This window comes from Cloeon dipterum, chromosome 1 (genome assembly GCF_949628265.1).
Source record: "Cloeon dipterum chromosome 1, ieCloDipt1.1, whole genome shotgun sequence".
Classification (NCBI taxonomy): Eukaryota; Metazoa; Arthropoda; class Insecta; order Ephemeroptera; family Baetidae; genus Cloeon; species Cloeon dipterum.
In genome coordinates this window covers 39,470,163-39,489,640 of record NC_088786.1, presented here as the reverse complement: position 1 = coordinate 39,489,640, position 19,478 = coordinate 39,470,163, and the positions used below count along the sequence as shown (strand labels likewise).

At 43.5% G+C, this 19,478-nt stretch overlaps 2 protein-coding genes across 6 annotated transcripts; one reads left to right on the top strand and one right to left on the bottom strand.

Annotated features, from left to right (window-relative positions):
• Window positions 1–1,064: 1,064 nt before the first annotated feature.
• Window positions 1,065–8,517, bottom strand: Hmgcl (hydroxymethylglutaryl-CoA lyase). 3 transcript variants are annotated; one of them, XM_065484569.1, is made up of 7 exons: window positions 8,346–8,494; window positions 7,969–8,174; window positions 6,920–7,047; window positions 5,629–5,816; window positions 4,161–4,284; window positions 2,705–3,109; window positions 1,065–1,404 (listed from the first exon to the last, which is right to left on the bottom strand). In XM_065484569.1, exons 2-7 carry the CDS (start codon window positions 8,105–8,107, stop codon window positions 1,174–1,176), a joined length of 1,215 nt encoding a protein of 404 aa, XP_065340641.1. In that variant the 5' UTR covers window positions 8,108–8,174; window positions 8,346–8,494; the 3' UTR covers window positions 1,065–1,173. The 3 variants fall into 3 exon arrangements, with proteins under 3 accessions (XP_065340641.1, XP_065340658.1, XP_065340649.1); XM_065484586.1 differs by lacking the exon at window positions 7,969–8,174 and having other exon boundaries at window positions 8,346–8,517; XM_065484577.1 differs by lacking the exons at window positions 6,920–7,047; window positions 7,969–8,174 and having other exon boundaries at window positions 8,346–8,499.
• Window positions 8,518–8,663: 146 nt separating this feature from the next.
• On the top strand, window positions 8,664–14,419 carry caz (cabeza). Of its 3 annotated transcripts, none has more exons than XM_065484546.1 (11): window positions 8,664–8,825; window positions 8,994–9,236; window positions 9,291–9,470; window positions 9,524–9,569; window positions 10,704–10,729; window positions 11,251–11,387; window positions 12,084–12,137; window positions 12,923–13,052; window positions 13,106–13,333; window positions 13,824–14,136; window positions 14,190–14,419. In XM_065484546.1, exons 1-11 carry the CDS (start codon window positions 8,813–8,815, stop codon window positions 14,224–14,226), a joined length of 1,407 nt encoding a protein of 468 aa, XP_065340618.1. In that variant the 5' UTR covers window positions 8,664–8,812; the 3' UTR covers window positions 14,227–14,419. The 3 variants fall into 3 exon arrangements, with proteins under 3 accessions (XP_065340618.1, XP_065340612.1, XP_065340628.1); XM_065484540.1 differs by having other exon boundaries at window positions 10,701–10,729; XM_065484556.1 differs by lacking the exon at window positions 12,084–12,137 and having other exon boundaries at window positions 8,665–8,825; window positions 10,701–10,729.
• Window positions 14,420–19,478: the final 5,059 nt, after the last annotated feature.

The following is a 19,478-nucleotide window of genomic DNA, read 5'->3' as shown; positions in this document are numbered from 1 at the left end:
GTGTGTCCCGTCTCGAACCCAGACCCTCGTCAACACCTCGTGCGTTAACCCACTGAGCTGGTCTGGCTCCCCAATGCACCCTGATAAATTGAAGGTATCTCTCCCCTCAAAAAATCTCAACCAAGATCGCTAACAGCTGCTCTGTTAATGCTGACGGGGTTTACAGGGTTTTCAAAGAAATAATGCTGATGGTAAAATAAACACACACGCATCAACTAATGTGAGATGAGATAATGCATTGATATGTGGAAATTAAGCTCAATTGACCAGTTGCATAAACCCTTAGTGTTCGAAGCCGCCAACAGATGGCGCCACCGTAGACTTTCGATTTTAAGGCACTTCCGCTGCGATTTCAGACTCAATCTCGCTACTGTGCATTCTTCAATTAATTTGCTATTTTTTGACGTGCTGAAAACCAAAATCGGTTCAGCCAATCGCCGTAGAATCGTGAAAAACTATTTTTTGAAGTAAAAAAATCTTTTCCAACGTTTCTACGGCGAATGGCTGAACCGATTTTGGTTTTCAGCACGTCAAAAATTAGCAAATTAATTAAAAAAAGCAAAATAGCTAGATTGAGTCTGAAATCGCAGCGGAAATGCCTTAAAACCACTTAAAATAATTTTTTTTAAGAAAGTCTGAGGTGGCGCCATCTGTTGGCAGCTTCAATAACTAAGAGTTTATGCAACTGGTCAATTTTGTACGGTCTTACCAGCGATAATATTTTAGTTTTTAAACGAAAATCTTTTTCGCGTGTATTCTTACAAGTTTAAATAAGATACCTTGTTTATAAACTATAGCTTATTATTTTAAAGTTAAAATTTAAACGCCCGAAATATATTTTTTGGTCCTATTCAAAAGTTTAAAAATTTCAACATGTGGTGAGCTAAAATTTTTAGAAACAAAACGCTGATTTTCACTGCTCCCGAGGATCATATTATTTAATTAAATGCAATTATTTCGGTTTATTTTAAAAATCCACCGCGTTGCAAGATAAAAATGAATAAATAGATTTGTAAATTTTTCTTGAATCTTCGATACGCTTCTAAAAATAAAAATTGCCTGAATTATTTTAAACACTTTTATTTAATAAAATAAATCTCATATGTTTCATATAATTAATTACAGAGTTCTTTCACAGAAAGGCGGCTATAACAATAAATCTGATAAATAATTTCATGATTTTCTGCAGAGAGCGCGTCCGACTTTTGAGTTGGTGGGCCGGTCGATTTGGGCGCAGATGTAGTCGGCGGCGTCGAGCAGCAGGTCCAGGTCGACGCCCGTCTCGATGCCCATGCCGCGCAGCATGTACACCAGGTCCTCCGTGGACACGTTGCCCGACGCCCCTCGCGCGTACGGACACCCGCCCAGGCCGGCCACAGCCGAGTCCACCACCGTCACGCCCATCTGAAGTCAAAAATTTGATAAATTTAATTAGTAAAATAGGTCGAGAGCATAAATTGGGACAAGAATTATTTTTTTAAAAATATTTTCAAGGTTCTTAAGGGCAATTAATTGGATATAAAGGTTATTTGGTCCTAAAATTATTTTTTTGAACACCGAAGTGGCCCGTTTGTGCATATTTTGGCAAGATTTTCCGGGAAAGGGGAAAGGTACATTTTTCCTGCAAACTTTATTTTTTGTACACCTCTAAAGCACCTTAAAAGGATACCAGAAGATCAGGATGGTGCCAAAAATTACAAATCTTTATAGAAACTACGAAATAATACTCGAAATTTATAGATATTGACCCGTAATGACCTTTGACCTTCACCGACGACCTTGATTTTGGTGTCATTCGATTAGGCTTGACGAGGGGAATCCAAAGAACACTTTAATTTTGAAATTGGAGCCTCAGAAGACTATTTATTGCGTTTTCAAAATGTCCCGGAAAATTGTAAAAATGGAAATTTCGAGAAAATATTTTTTAAAAAATTCCCACATGTGTTATTTTGTTTATTTTACAAAAGAGAGCATAAAATATAATTGAAAATCAATCAGGAGGTAGAATTTAAAATTTTAATAATGTTTGTTCCATCGATTGATAGATGGCGCCACCGTATATTTTCGGTTTTGATGAATTTCCGCTGCGTTTTGAGACTCAATCCAGCTGCTGTGCTTTTTTCTTCTAAAATCGATTCTTTAGATGTGCTGAAAACCAAAATCCGTCCAGCCATTCGTCGTAGAAACGTCGGAAAGTATTTTTTTATATCATAAAAATTGGTTTTTACGATTCTCCGGCGAATGGCTGAACCGATTTTGGTTTTCAGAACGTCAAGAGAAAGAAAATTAAGTGAAGAATGCACAGTGGCAGGATTGAGTCTGAAATCGCAGCGGAAATGCCTTAAAATTAAATTTATTACGAAAGTATAAGGTGGCGCCATCTGTCGGAGGCTTCGAACACCAGTGAATTGACCGGTAATGACCTTTGACCTCAACCGATGACCTTGATTTTGGTGTCATTCGATTAGGCTTGACGAGAGGAATCCAAAGCACATTTTAATTTTGAAATTGGAGCAGGAGAAGGCCATTAAATGCGTTTTGAAAATGTCCCAAAAACTCAGTAGAAACTAAAATTTCTAAAAAATAAATTTTAAAAAATTCCTAGAGGCATTATTTAATCGATTTTACAAAAAGGAGCAAATAAATATTAATTAGTTAGTAGAATTTATCATTTAAATAATTTTTTAAAAAAACTGCAAGTGACCTGAAGCGAGGTGAGAATATTTGCGAGGGCCTGTCCGTAGGTGTCGTGGCAGTGGACGGCGAGGACGTGGACGGGCACGTGCGCGTCGAGCACGGCCTGCAGCATGGCCGCGAAGGTGCCGGGCGTGCCGACGCCGATCGTGTCGCCGAGCGACACCTCGTAGCAGCCCATGTCCAGCAGCGTCTTCGTCACCCTGGCGACGGCCGCAGGCGCGATGGGCCCTTCGTAGGGGCAGCCCACCACGCAGGAGACGTAGCCGCGCACCCTGACGCCCTTTTCGCGGGCGGCCTGCGCCACCGCGCCGAACCGAGCCAGACTCTCGCCGATTGAGCAGTTTATGTTCTTCCGAGAGAAACTCTCAGAGGCTGCGCCGAAGATGGCGATTTCCTCCACGCCCGCCGCCAACTAAAAATAGAATCAACAAATTATTCATAAAAATTAGTTTCAAAGGTACAAAAATAGCGAACTCATTCTCAGGCAAAGTTAAAAAAAATTTACGGCTCTTTTGATTGTTGTGTTGCAAATATTTAAAAAATTAGTAGAATAAAAAAATATAAAATACAATAATAAAAAAATTAACAAACAAAAAATCTCAAATGGGCGTTTAGCTCAGATTTTTAGTCAATTTCAAAGGTTTTGGCAGTTGAAAATGGTTCTAATAATAATTAAAAAGCATGATCCGAGCTTTTTTATGGTTCCCTCACGTTTAGCAGCTGAGAAAAAATACCAAAGGAAGTCAGTAAATTAGAAAAAAATCACTGAAACCATTTTTTTCTATTTCAACCGATTCCTGAAGCTCGAAATCATTATTTCGGTCGAAAAAATTATTTTTACGTGCGTGCAGAGGCGCAAAGCAAAACGCACGTTGCTTTGGCGCGCAAAACGTTTGAATCTTTTTTTTTCCTACTGCGCATGCGTCCCCCCTCCGACTCTGACGCAACTTTTCTCGGCTGCCAATGCCAAGCAAAAAGCATGGCTGTGACGTCAGAGGGGTGGGGCGACGCATGCGCAGTAGCTATACCAAAAGATTCAAACGTTTTGCGCGCCAAAGAAACGTGCATTTTGCTTTAAGCCTCTTTTAACACGTCAAAAAACGTTTTACAACCTGAAATTTTTTTACCCCACCTTATTTGACCATTGGAAACGTGGTTTACAAATTTAAAATAAGGAAAACCTGGAAAAACCAGTAATTTGGGGTTTTCCGCATTCTTCCGAAATTAATCCGCCAAAAGAGTATTTTTATTTATTTAAATTCCTACTTTTGATGACGAATAGAATTATTTTGGAAAACAAATATTTTTCCCCTAAAAAAATCGATTTTAATAACCCTGATTTGAACAAATATCCAGTTTGAAGGAAATTCTTTTCTTAAAGACTAACGAAGAGACAGAGTAATCCTCGAATTCGTGTCGATTTTTTTATTTAATTTAATTTACGAAGGGAAAAGGATACTCACAGCTGATTCGAGTCCTTTAAGGTTGGGCACGAGGACAGGGTAGCTGACGCCAGGTACTTTGGTGATTCCTTTGAGCACCTCCGAGTGGTCTGCCATTTGGGGCACCCATTTCGGGGACACAAAACTGTGAAAATGAAATAAATTATTAGATAAAACAAAGCTTTTTCAGGACAAAAATCAGGGTGTTGCATTTAAAAAAAATCAGCGAATTGACCAGTTGCATAAACCCTTAGTTATCGAAGCCGCCAACAGATGGCGCAACCACAGACTTTCTTAAAAATTTTGTTTTAATCGGTTTTAAGGCATTTTCGCTTCGATTTCAGACTCAATCTAGCTACCGTGCATTCTTCAATTAATTTGCTAATTTTTGACGTGCTGAAAACCAAAATCGGTTAAGCCAATCGCCGTAGAATCGTGAAAAACTATTTTTTGGAATAAAAAAATCTTTTTGAACGTTTCTACGGCGAATGGCTGAACCGATTTTGGTTTTCAGCACGTCAAAAACTAGCAAATTAATTGAAGAATGCACGGTAGCTATAAGATTGAGTCTGAAATCGCAGCGGAAGTGCCTTAAAATCGAAAGTCTGCGGTGGCGCCATCTGTTGGCGGCTTCGAACACTTAGGGTTTATGCAACTGGTGAATTGACAAGTCATTTTTTTACAATTTTTATAAGTTTGTTGCAGGCAATGATTGTACCTCAGCCCAAAATAAATTTATAATTATTGCTAGAGAGATATTTTTGGAGAAATTGCAATATTAAAGAAAAAAATCTGCACAGAAGAGGAAATGTGGGCCATTCCAGCCGCAAATTTTGAGATTTTCACTGGGGGAAAACACGGAAAAATTGGAAAAAAATTCATTTCTTGCAGAAGAAATTGGAAAAAATTAGAGTGGAATGATAGTGAATTTCCTCGCAAAATCAAAATAATTTTTCTGAGATGATTCTCGAATAAATAAACTCAATTTTGGGCATTTTGATTTTTCCTAAAAATATTTTAAAGGTTTTTTAACGGCCAGTTGAAATTTTCAGACGAATTTTGTGCGAAAATGGTAAATTTGAGAAAAATTTGCTCAATAGGAAAAAAAACTGGAAATTTAATCAGCTTTCTGAATTTAGGCAGTTTTTGGCGCTACTATCAACTGCTGAATTTTAATCAGGCCAAAAACACACCCCTTTCGAAAATCTGCAAATTTTGAAAAAATAAAAATTAACTTTTAAGATTCAAAAGCACTATTTTTTATCTTCTCACAATTAAATTTTCATAATTTGTCTCAGTCCGCAAGCAATTAATTTCCTTTGCTAAAAAAGTGGGCACACTCGGTAAAATTCGAAATATTGGATTTTTTGTTCAAGTTAGGCTAATTTTTCATGGTATAATTTTTTAAAATAAAAAATCCACTATTATTCCTCTTAAAAATTACAAGATGCTGTGCAAAGTACCAAAAAGCGTCGGCATCGATTTGTACCTGGTGCACTCGACGGTTTTGAGGCCTGAGCGCGTGAGCCTGTTGATGAACTCGATTTTGACTTGCGTGGGAACGACGGTCTTCTCATTCTGCAGGCCGTCTCGCGGGCCGACCTCGACGATTCGCACTCTTCGGGGCAGTGACACCGGCGGCGGCGGCCGCGTGATCGGGGCTGCCGATGCCGCACTCTGAAACAAAAACAGTTGGCTACAGCAGAAAAAACAAAACAAAACAAAGGTGTGTTTGCGTGATTTTCAATGACGTCAGCGCTGGGAAAAACGTAAATCGTAATAGGTGTGCGAGCGAAACAGAAAAATTAACAAGGAAGGTGACTCGGCATGAAGAGTTGTAGATAAAAAAGGACGTAAAAGGATGATTGTTCAGATTCAGAGTTAAATTGCTCTTTGATGAGTGGGAATTTTTTGATAATATGGTATATAAGACAGGGAAATAATGTAATCTTTAAGATGAGATACGCTCACTCGACGTTACAGGATTTTCCTTAATTGTTCAATCAACAGGTATGCGTTTGTGAATTTGGGATTAAAACATATTTTTTTATTTAATCTAGTTTAAAAAATTTAATTACAAGTTATTATTTCAAAATAAATTAAAAATTAAGAAATAAATATATTAAATAAATAAATAAATGCATAAAATTATTTTTTCTGGTAAAATTTAATGGGAAATAAAATAAAAAAAACCGACGATTGGTAACTAAGTGTAAAACGCGGGTTAGTTAGGTTTTAAAATTTATTTTTAAACTATAATCGAGCTTAAATTCCCAAAATTGTGAGTTTTTGACGGATGAAAAATTAAATTTTCTTCTTTATTATAAATAAAACTGACTTAAACTTGCTGCTTGTAAATAAATCCACATTTTTGGCCCAAAAATCAAATTTTTATGAGCAAAGGAAATAAATTGTTCGCGGAGTGAGAAAAATTATGAAAATATAATCGTGAGAAAATAAAAAAATAGTTCTTTTGAGTCTTGAAAGTTATTTTTAATTTTTTCAAAAATTGCAGATTTTTGAAAGGGGTGTGTGTTTGGCCTGATTAAAATTCAGCAGTTTTAAGTAGCGTCAAAAACTGCCTAAATTCAGAAAGCTGATTAAATTTCCAGTTTTTTTCCTATTCAGAAATTTTTCTCAAATTTACTATTTTTGCACAAAACTCGTCTGAAAATTTCAACTGACCGTTAAAGTACCTTTAAAATTTTCTGGGAAAAATAAAAAAATTAATTTACCTACTAAATAAATTAACCAACCGTCGATTTTTAGCAAAAACTTACCTGCTCGCGCGATTGGGACACGCCCACCTGATACTTTTGCTCGGTGTCGGCCGCGGCGGCCAGCAGGACATTGTGGGCGCAGTGTTTGGCCACCGACTTGACCAACTCCCACATGACAATCAAGCAAACTGAGCATCCGACGCGGCGGTGGGGCGAATCGGCACGTCAACAGAGATGGCACAATTTAATTAAAAATAATATTATTTGACGCGCGCCACTATGGTGCATGGTGGTGGCAAACTGTGTTTTTATCTCGATCCATCTTTTAATATTCGTCAAAATGTAAACAAGCAGCCGGGTCAACATTTTATCAAGAGAAATAAATCACGTGTTGACCTTGAAACTGGCAGGGACGGGATTAATTTAATTTTTGAACTATTTTAAATTTAAAAGCAGGAAAAATGGGATATTTTCTAGACCTAAATATTCTTTGGCATTAAAAAAGAGGTCAGAGGCCGACAAACAGATACATTTCTAAGGTTTCTGCGTCGTAATTGAAACACTTAAACGGCTTCATTTAATTAAAATTCTAATTAATTTAGAAAATCAATGAAAGACCATCTTTGACGAATTTTCTGAGCCCACCAATCGATTCCCGAAGGTCGAATTAGGTATAATTGATATTTTTAGCGACCGAAATGTCCAGTACGACGTGCGAATTTTTTTTCCCGCCAAAACAATAGGAATGCGAGAGAACTGCGCATGCGTGAGAGCTGGTTTGAGCACTTGCAGAGAGACCAATGACTTCTTTGTCAGCTCTGACGCATGCGCACTTCTCGCATTCATATTGTTTTGGCGGGAAAAAAATTCGCACGTCGTACTGGACATTTCGGTCGCTTAAAATATCGATTTAACCTAATTCGACCCTCAGGAATCGATTGGTGGGCTCAGAAAATTCGTCAGAGACGGTCTTTAAATTAAAATAAAAATATTCAAGGATAAAAACACTACCACCACCACCAATGGTTTAAATCAGAACATCCTTTATGGCAGGAACAGACATTGAAAGCGGTGCTGAGCGAATTTTTGCGAACATTTAATTTGCATACCCATGATAATCATGTACTCGGTGATTAAAATGTGCCTTGAGAAAAACAAAACGAGCTGGTGGACGAAATTATTTGCGTGGTTGACGGCGTCATCTGCCATTATCACGTTGCAAAGGGTCGTTTGCAAGAGGTTAGCCATCGTGATCGTGCCCAAGTGGTTAGTGTACGTGCTTCTAGAACTCCGCAGACTCCGACCTTCCGACTAACTGAACAGCAGTGTGAGGAAGTTAATGGGAGAGAGAGAGAGAGAGGTGGAAAATTAGCAATCGCATGCACCTATGATTCCAAGGTCACTCGCTCTTGATGCAGAGCCAGAGGTTGAACACATTGAAAGCGCAAAATCAAGGGCGAAATTAGCTGCCAGTTCAAATACTTACGGACAAGTTGCGCAGGATGAGTGCCAAATTCTTGTTCATCAGCAAAACCCGGGAAAAGTGGGCCAAATTGCCGAAATTCGTCGCTGTCCATGCCATTTTCGTACCTTTTAAATGCCCAATAACTCCCTGAAAAAGCAAACAGCTGAAGTGAGAAGATAAATAAAAATCATCTGGGTCTGGTGGAAGGGGGCGTGTCTTACTCTGGTCGTACTGCCTCGTTCTCGCGGTCATTGACACTTCACAAAGCTGACTCGCATTGTTCATGATGCAAAGAATTTCAAGAAAATTGATGTCGATTGAATTTCTAGTTAATTCTCTTCATTTTACGTGATGCGAGTACAATCAGCTGCGGATTCCTCGTTTCGCGCCAGGAATTCAAACCACAGCTCTGCAGCTCCTCTTCCCCTCCCCCTTCTGAGATAAAGAAGCGGCAGGCGCCATTGTTTTTGTTTACCAGTGAATTAGAAATGGGAGACAACCGTAAGTAAAATCGCTAAATATTTCGGTCATCATCGTCGTTAACGGGCCGATTTCGGTCTCAAATTCATCCGGAATATTTTCTCCACGAAAATCAAGTCGAATTTCCCCATTACTTCCCATTCTTACTCGGATCCGGCGTCAAAACAAATCTTTCCGCTATGTTCGCAGAATACGGGGGCTACGGCGGCGGCGGCGGCCAGTCCGGGGGCTACAGTTCGTACAGCACCTTCTCCCCCGCCGGACAGACCGGTGGTGCTGGTGGCGGAAGCAGTTTCGGAGGCTCCGGGGGCGGCACCGGCGGCAGCTCGGGGGGCGGATTCGATCAGTCCTCGTTCGGCGGCGGCGGCGGCGGCAGTCAACAGAGCTCTTGGGGCCAGCAGGGGGGCGGCGGCGGCGGCCAGGGCGGATATTGTAGGATTAGATTTATAATTTTTGGCTAGGTTTCAATTATTTTTCGACTTTCAGCCAGCGGAGGTAGCGGCAGCGGAGGAAGTGGAAGCGGAAGCTACAACTCGTTCCAGAGCGGCGGCGGTTACCAGAGCGGCGGGGGTGGCGGAGGCGGCTACCAGAGTGGTGGAGGCGGCGGAGGCGGGGGCTATAGCTCCTCCGGCGGTGGATATGGCAGCGGTGGAGGCGGTTTTGGTGGTAATTTTCAGTTATTATTTAAAAATTATGATTTAAACGAATTTAATCTTCAGGTGGAGGATATGGAGGCGGCCGTGGAGGCGGAGGAGGAGGATACAAGTAAGTTGAGACTGATCTCGCTCTTGATTATTTTTAAGCGAAAGTGAAAATTTTGCTGACGAGCCCAAAAGAAAGCCAAAAGTCAATCAGGAAGATAAATGTGAGGCAAAATTTCATTTTCTTTTCACGGACAGAAGAAGGTGGTATTACGATTGAGTACATTTCTCACAGAGGAAAATTCCTCTCTCAATGCAATGGTGTATTCTATAACGAAAGTGTGTTTTCAAAGTGAGTTGCAGAGTATATCATCATCGACATCTGACAAATTTATTGGTATCCCCTTGTCTGGTAACTTTGAAATTCCTGCTTTTCGGTCAGGGTTGCAAAACGTTTGTGGTGCGGAATTTCGGCCGATTGTTTGCCTACCCATTTAACCATCTTCCCGCGACGCCTAAAGAAGTCAGCTAATCGGACCGAAGTTTACTGCAGGTCGTTTGTGTCGCGGATATTTGGCCCATCGGGATCCTGATCACCTTCATATCTCTCCGGATCGTGCGAACGGGTCAGCTGATGGGAATGAAGTTAGTTCCATCGATCAGCTTACTCGTGTGGGCGATACAGAGAGCTTTAAGGTGGTCAGGGTAACGATCGGCCAAATTTCCGCAGCACGAACGCTGAACGTCTAATCGTCTGACTTCTTTCCGCGATTTGGAGGTTCATAAAAATGGGTGGGCTAACGATCGGCCAAATTTCCGCGGCACGAAATTTCCCCTCCGACCTTTGGTGGAGGGGAGGTTACACCTAATAATAATTGAATCACATCCTTCCTGCTTCCTGGTAAATTTTCCAGTCATTCAGTAATTTTTTTAAATTCAACCCTTCGAGTCCCTCCCCTCATTTTCAAATGTAGAAATCTGCAATCAAGGTACAAAGGTATTGCGCAATGAAAAGGTGTCAGAGGGTGTCAAAACCAAGTCCCCTAGAGGTGTCAAAACGCTAAGTGTATTTAAAAAAAACGACTGTTGACTCTTGAGACCCTTTGGAAGGTGGGCGGACGCCCTGTGGGGCAGGGCGTCCGCCCACCCGACTGACTGACCGACGCATGACTTGACGCGCAAACAAGAAGCCTGAAGAGCAGCGCACGCATCGCCCACAAACCTCCTGATCTCATAAGAATTTGGTCTGTTTTAGCAGTGGCGGCAGGGGAGGTTTTAACAAAGGTAACTGCACGCGGACGCTTGTAATGCGAGCCGCGTGCAATTTTATAGATTTTATTTCGACTCTTTGGTATTCCACGACAAAAGAAACAAATTTCCGAAACGGGTACGCCTACCTAGTGGCTACTTCAGCCTCATTCTCATTTATTCTCTGTTTGTGCCGCGAAAATTCGAATAATTAATTTGATAAATGTCCAAGAAGTAATTTAAAGGCCCTTTCAGAGTTGTAAAAAATTATTTCATTCGATTCGAAGGTGCGATTTTTTAATGCACGCAACATATTTGGTATTTTGTTGTGAAAAAGGTTAATCCGCATCACGCAAAGAGTGTGTTAATCTTGCAAGGTGATTTGGTACACAAAAAGGTTCGAGCGAAAGGTACTAATGACACCATCGGTTGAGCAAAGCAAAGAGCAAATCAAATGCTTGAGTCTGTGGTAACGAGAAGTAATAATAATTAGGGCCTTAGTCTGTTAAGCGCAGTAATTGTGTCGGCCGGCTTCTGACTGTTTGTTCTGCTCGTAGGAGGAGGATTCGGAGGCGGCGGAGGTGGCAATGACCAGTTGCACGTGCAGGAAGACACAATCTTCATTTCGGGAATGAGCCCTGGCATCAGTGAGCAGGAAATTGCTCAGCACTTTGGATCCATCGGCATCATTAAGGTATAAAAACACTTCCAACGGTCGCTAGGCCGCTTGGTGAAAATTAAAACGGTTTCTTTCGAGCCCAAAATTTAGCAAAATATTTTTTTTCCATTTATAAAATCTTCAAAATTGCGAATTCGTCGCGGGAAGGCGTATTTTTTAAGTTGGAAACCGAATCTGGCCTAAAGGTGATTTAAAAAAAAAACGCAAAATTTGGGGGCGTGGCCGAAAATGTTTCTAAAAGATGTAGAATTCCACGGCAAGTCTGATAAACTTTGGTTTTTTACTCTACGACCCATAGGAGCCGATTTATTAATTTTTAAAATCCATAAAAAGATTTGTGACATTTCAAACTTTTGTTTTCGGGGCCCAGTTGGGGCCCTATGGGCCGAACCGTGCCGATTGAGGCACCAATCGATGTCCCTTAACGAGACGCGTTAACCCCTGTGTGGTTTTCTATAATCGGACCATTATTCAAATTTTTACGATTTTTTTTCTAACAATTTTTCGAAAAAGTCAAAAAATGGTTTTATTTTTAATTAAATTCGGCCGTTTGTCCGATCATCGACCATGATCCCTCATTGGACAGGTCTTTGACTGAGCTTCTACCTGGGATACCCTAACGACCTCTTTCAGGGTACCCCCACCTGAAATCCGCTTGAAGGCTTGTTTTTAACATATGTGACATTTCAAACTTTTGTTTTTGGGGTCCAGACGTGGCCTAATGGACCGGACAGCGCTGATTCTGGTACCAATCGAAGCTCCTCGGTGAGGCGTGTCCGCCCCTGTACAAATTTCCGAAATTGAACCATTTTTCTAATTTTCACGATTTTTTTCCTGCCTAATTTTTGAAAAAATCTAAATTTTCAATGTCTTTCGCTGGTCATATCTCTGGTCCAGGAAATGTATCTGGGATATTTTCAAGACAAAATTGGAGCCATTCCGGTTAATATTCTAAGAGCAGATAATTTTTAACTTAAAAAAAAAACGTGATTTTTTCTCTTTCACCGTAAGGATTACATGATGGGAAATCGAAAATTTTCAATTCTTTCCAAACGCAGCAAAATTTTAGGGTTTTATTGACTCAACTACAAGCGCCGGACCACTGCCGGTCTGGAAACCAATTTTAATCATTTTCGCGCCCATAGAATAATTAAAATTAATTTTTTCCCGTTTTTTTTTCTTGCTTTTCGATATTGGAGAAAATGATTTTATTTTTTTAAAATTCGGCCGTTGATCCGATCTTGGACCACGACCTCTTATCGGATAGATTTTGTGCGGGTCTTCGTCCTGGGGTACTCTAACGACCTTTTTCAGGGTACCCCGCGACCTGAGAGCCGCTCCCAGGTCGTTTTTAATGTTTTTTCAGTTTAATTTCGAGCTCATGTGGCGATTCTGGGCAACGGTTCCTCACCTTCCCCTGTGACCGACCTTTCTCAGGTCGTGCGACCTTAAATCTGGTCCCGGACTATTTTTTGCCTGCACTGTCGCTTTCATTAGTCTTTTGTTAAATTTCTTAAGTCATTTAATTTTATATCATTTTTAAATTTCAGAATGACAAGCGTAGCGGCAAGCCGAGGATCTGGATCTACAGGGACAAGGCGACGCAGGAGTCCAAGGGCGAGGCCACCGTCACCTACGACGATGCCAACGCAGCCCGATCGGCCATCGAGTGGTTCGACGGTAACACAAATCAATTTCCTGTTAAATTCTCAGTTCTAAATGTTTGTCATTAGGAAAAGAATTCCAAGGGAACACAGTGAAGGTGCAGCTGGCGACGACAAAGCGCGACTTCAGCTCCAGGGGCCGCGGCAGAGGCAGCGGAGGAGGCGGCATGAGTTTCGGAGGCCGTGGCAGAGGCGGCGGCGACCGGGATCGTGGCGACCGTGACTACGGAGACCGTGGCGGCGACAGGGGCGACAGAGACTCCAGAGGTGGAGGAGGCGGCGGCGGCGGTGGTGGAGGTTAGATTTGAGACAAAATTGTGGTTTTTTTATTGCTGAGGAGTTTCAAAGTTTCTCTGGACTATGTCCGGGCTGTTCCGATTTTTAAATAATTTTTGCAGCTTAAGTTGAAAACTGACATTTTGTTTGTGTAGCGGAAATTTGGCCGATCGTTGCCCCGCCCACTTTACACCTCTGTATCGCCCGCACAAGTCAGCTGTTCGGAGTGAAGTTAGCTCGGATAGGTCTATCACATGGAACTAACTTAACTGTGATCAGCTGACTAGTGCTGGCGATACGGAGGAAAAAGTGGGTGGGGCAACTATCGTCCAAATTTCCGCAACACAAGCGATTTTCGCTCGTCCGATGACCATAAAATTGGTCTCATTTTATCGGTCTTGAGAAGTAGAATCCAAAGAACACCATATTTTCCAAATTTTCAATTCAAATTAAAATATAAATGCAAAAACTTCCTTTTGCTAATCACGATTTTAATTTTGAATTTGCTCAGGAGGTTTTGGCAGTCGAGAAGGCGACTGGAAGTGTCCTAGTCCGGACTGCGGCAACACCAACTTCGCGTGGCGCACGCAGTGCAACAGGTGCAACGCCTCCCGTCCCGATGGCATGGGCGGGGGCGGAGGCGGCGGCCGAGGTGGAGGCCGCGGCGGAGGCATGGGTGACCGAGGCGGTCGCGGAGGCCGAGGAGGAATGGACCGCGGTGGACGTGGCGGAGGCGGCGGCTTCCGAGGCGGCGACCGCGGACCACCACGTGGAGGCGGTGGAGGCCGTGGAGGCGGCCCCATGCGCGGAAGCGGAGGCGGCGGGTAATTGATTAATAATTTTTATTAAGTGATGAACTAAATTTTTGTTTTTGCAGATTTGGAGGCGGCAGAGATCGCTCCAAGCCGTACTAACCAGCGAGATCTCCAAATTTATAAATACAATCGACCTTATGCATAAGTTTTAGGATTAAGCTGACAACAAAGAACTTGATTTATTCAACCAGTGAAATGTCCGATTCATGGCGTGTGCTATTCCTTTTGCCACCTGCATTTAAAGACCCAATATTAGAACTGAATTAAATAAAGAATGAATCTTTAAAGTGGAGACATTCTTGGTTTATTCTTGACTCAATTTTCTGACAATAACCAAAGGGAAAGTCTTTGTCGTCTTATCTACCACACTTTGCTTAAAAGTATTGCCAAAGTACCAGACAATTTAAAAGAAATCAATCAGGTGGCATCCTTGATCACTAGAGAAGCCGATTTTGTTGAATTCTGAATTATTTGAACACAAAATACAGGAAGCAACAAGATGTTCATATTTAGTTAAAATGATTTCTAATGAGCTGATAGCTATAATATAGAATTTTGTTGAAACTGCCGAGATGCCACATTCGCAATGAGCGCAAGTATAGCGTCAGCTAGGGTACAGACCTTTTGTATGGGCTTATGAAAATCTGATAAATAAGCGAGTTTTGATAATTGCGATCTGCATTGCATGAATATTTTTTGCGCCAATCAGTTCAGAAAAAAACAGTAGCACTGACTTCAAATGAGTAACAAATGCCCACGTTTCGATACGTTCGTTATCTTGATTCTGACTGGTTTTATATTAATTTGGTTTTTGAGAAATTTCACTGCCAAATTTAAAAAAGAAGACTTGAGTTTTTGAACCTCCAAATCTCGGGTTCCAAGCATCAGAATTGCAAGAATTACCCACCGTAAGTGCTGCGAATTTCTGTAACACAGCGAAACTAGAAAATATTAAGCTCTCCGACCTCTTAACTTACAGCTCGCAGGACTAGGACTGCTCCTGACGTGCTAAAAGCGAACTCGCTGTCGCGGTGGCTTTTGCCAATTTTTCTTGTTCCGAGAAGGCCCAACTTTAAGGACCTCTTTAACAGCCGGATGTGACAGGGATTTGGCACTTGCTGCCGCCTGATCGTGTGCTGTAATGAAGGACGTTACGTACTTGAAGGTCATCTTGTCGTCGTCTTCAGTCAGCAGCTTCTGCCGGATCACGTCGTCGCTGAGTCCTGAAATGATCTTCGGCACCAGGAACAGGTCCCTAAAGTCGTCATCGTCGAAGCCGGCACGCGCGCTTAGCTCAACAAGGTCCGCAATAAACTCGGCGGTCGGTTCTCCCACCTTCTATGGAACCTCCTGAAGAACTTGTCTGGGTAGACGATGCGCTTTGGTTCTACCCGTTGGTAGTAAACGGCCAGCCTTGAAGTCAGGTCGTCGAAAGACATCTCAGCAATCGGCTTACCCGCGCTGAGTTTCAAAATCACACGAAAGGTTTTCGCGTCTTGGTTGTCAACAAAAATATTTCGTTTGTCTTCAGGGGCTGTGATGCGGCGCGAGCGGAAGTACATATCCCACCTTTGCATGTAGTCCTGAAAGCTCATGTCCTCGTTCGGGTCAAACGCCTGAATACGAGGCTTGTCATTATAGACAAAAGCGGGCCTTTTTGATGAGACGCGTCGGCCATGCTCACCGGTTCTGTAGCCATGCTGCACTCACGTGATGATCTTTTTACCGCGATTTATCACGGTAATCCTCGTCACCAATTGATACAGCGGCTGCTGATCTTAGTCGAGAGATTCGCCGCTGTTGTCCGGATTCCTTCGTCGGACGTCCAGACTGTTATTTCTTATGTGGGAGTTGTGGTCAGTTACAGAAACACAAGATTTCAAATAACAGGATAAACTCACTAATTTATTAACGTAATTAACACGGTAGTTGGGTAAATTACAATGTCGAGTTGACGTCGTGATGATTTGAGTAATTTAATTGTATTAAGTTTAGTAATTAAGATAATGGCATGAAATAAAGTTCAGAATAAATGTTTAAGTTGATTACAAATAATGAAATATGCAAATTGACTATTTTGATGGAAAGTTAATTAAGATGAGCAATTGAAGTCTTCGAATATGTGTGGCGTACGCAGCACCACCTGCCTGTGTAGTCACCACATCAGTCCCTCCTTGAGACAGGATGTCCAGCTTGATAAGGCACGACGAAACGTACGCGTCGACCAGCACGGGTGACAACTGGAGGTTGTGTGGGCTCGGGCGGAGGTTGAGTTGGCGTTGCGGCTCGATGAGGTGTTGTAGCTTTCTGGCGTGGTGTTGAGGATCTCTGAGGTTGGGCTGTAGCTGCTGATGGTGGTGAAGGCAGGGCTGCTTTCTCTCTGGTTGCCGGATAGCCGACCGCTGGTTCGGTGACCGGGGTTGACTTCGGGTCTTCGGGCAGGGTGTAGGCAGGCTTCAGTCGATCCTTGGAAACCACGACATCCTTCTCCTTGATCCTCAGGGTGAACGTCTTGTCGCCTCTGGCCAGCACGTCATAGGGTCCAGTGTAGGGGGGTTGAAGGGATGTCCTGGTGGCGTCAGTCCTCAGGAAGACCTTCGGGGCGGTGTCCAGCTCCTTGAAGACGAATACCTTGGGCTCGGCGTGGTGCGCGGCTGAAACAGGACGAAGTGTAGTGAATATCTGTTTAAGCTGACGCAGCAGCTCAGAGGCGCTGACGTCAGCAAAATCAGTTTTAGCAAATGAACTCGCCTGGCAAACGAAGGGTCTCGCCGTAGACTAGCTCTGCAGGGGTCGCCTTGATGTCCTCCTTGTAGAGGCAGCGGAGTCCCAGCAGGATGAGGGGCAGGCTTTCCAACCACGTCTCGTCCCTCTGTTTGCACATGATGGCGGCCTTCAGGGTGCGATGCATTCTCTCCACCATGCCGTTGCATTGGGGGTGATAGGCGGTTGTTCTGGCCAGGGTGATTCCAAACTGCTGGGCGAACTTCCTGAAGAGGTTGCTCTCAAACTGCCGGCCTTGGTCGGTGATGATCTTCACAGGGCAGCCAAATCTGGAAACATAATGGGAAAGAAATGAACGGCAGATCTGTTCAGCAGTGGCGTCCTCCAGAGGGATTGCTTCACACCACCGAGTGAATCGGTCAACGATGGTCAAACAATATTTGAAACCATTTGAAGGGGGAAGAGGGCCAATGAGATCTAAATTGAGAACAGAGAACCTTGCTTCAGGAAGTGGGTGTGTCTGCCATGGTGTCGTGACGTGTCGGGGGACCTTGGAGAGTTGGCAGCGCTCGCAGGCTTGGGTCCATGTCCGCACATCCTTCCTGAGGCCTGGCCACACAAATTTTTGTGAGACCAGACGCACGGTTGCCTTGATTCCCAGGTGAGCCAGTCCGTGGAGAGCAGAGAAAGCAGGGAATCTGAAATCACGCGTGTTAGAAATGGGCGGCGCGCTCTTCCAGTGGATGAGTCGCAAATGATGGACAGGTTTGTGTCAGGAATGGGAATGGGTCGAAGGTGGAGTGCAGTCCCTCCTTTAAGAAGTTCCTGCAACTCCGGGTCTTCGTCTTGAGCTCGCGCCAAGTTCTCGAAGTTGGTTGGCAGCTTCTCCATAGCCTCGATCTCGATCCGGGACAGGGCATCAGCCACCAGGTTGTCCTTGCCTGGCACGTAGCGGATGTCTGTGGAGAACTGGCTAATGAAGTCCAGGTGCCGGATCTGGCGAGGCGATCGGTTCTTGCCTTGTTCCTTGAAGGCGGAGGTCAGAGGTTTGTGATCTGTAAAAATGCAGAAGGGTCTAGCTTCAAGCATGTGCTTGAAATATCGAATAGTTGAGTAAATAGCAAGCAATTCGCGATCATAAGTGGTATATTTCTGCTGCGCTGGGCAAAGTTTCTTTGAAAAGAAACCCAGCGGTTGCCAAACGCCATCACCTTTCTGCTGCAAGACACCACCCATGCCAAAGTCAGAAGCATCTGTAACAATACTAAGAGGACAATTTGGATTAGGGTGGGCAAGTTTGGTTGCTGCCGCGAGCTTCTGCTTGCACGTGTTGAAAGCGGCAACTCCATATTTGCTGAACTCGATTTTTGACTGCTTCTTCAAGCCTGGAATCGCTAGAATTTGGTTTAGTGGAACCTGATCCAAAGCGATGTTGGGCAGCCAGCGATGGTAGAAGTTGAGGAATCCTAGGAAGCGTCGCAACTGTCCCAGGGTCTCTGGTTGAGGAAAGTCGAGGATGGTGTCCACGTGCTTGTTCAGCGGAAGGGCGCCATCTGAAGAAATCCTGCAACCAAGAAAATCTACCTCGGATGCGCCAAAGACGCATATTTTGAAGCATTAAGCACAAGTCCATATGAATGTAAACGCTTGAAAATGATACGCAGGTGTTCTGCGTGTTCGTCAGGGTTGTGGGAGAAAACCAGGATGTCGTCGATGTATACGAACACGAATGGAAGCTCCCTTGTCACCTCATTCATGAAGCGCTGAAAGGTCTGGCTCGCGTTTTGAAGTCCAAATGGCATGTAGATGAACTCGAAGAGGCCAAAAGGGGTTGTGATTGCCGTCTTCGGGATGTCCGATGGGTTCACGGGAATGTGGTAGAAGGCTTTGGGCAGGTCAAGCACTGAGAAGACTGTGCAGCCACTTAGCTTTGCAGTCGCGTCTTGGATGTTTGGAATCGGGTATCTGTCGGGCACGGTTCTTGCGTTCAGCATACGGTAGTCGCCACAATCGCGCCAAGATCCGTCGTTTTTTTTCACGGTGTGAAGTGCTGATGCCCACTGGCTGCTTGAAGGTCGCATCTTGCCAGACTTGATGTAGGACATGAAACGCGCCTTCGCTGCGGCTTCCCTCTCCGGGTCCAGTCTGCGAGGTCGGGTGAAGACTGGTGGTCCGTCTGTAGTTTTGATGTGGTGCAACGTGACGTTTTGAATGTCATCTGCGATCTCTGCTTTTGTTTTTCGAGAGTGCGATCGCCATGGGCAGCCAAAAGTTTGCGCATGTCGTCTAGTAATTGGCCTATCCAGATATTACGCACCATGTCGTCAGTGCCATCTGTACCCACCAAATTTTGAAGCTTGCGCAGATACGCAGACGGTTTCTCATCATCTCCTTTGGCGAGGAGTTGCTGCAGTTTCTGGTCTTTGGTAGGGCCGAGTCGCTTGAGGATAGCATTTTTGACGTAGTTATACTGGTCGGTAGCTGGTGCGTCACGGAAAATGTCGCGGGTCTGGAGATACACATTTTCTGGAAGGTGTTGTTTGATCCAAGCGACTTGAGTGCCATCGGTTTTGATGCGGCGGATCATGAAGAATGCGTCAACCCGCTCAAACCACGCTTCCACGTCG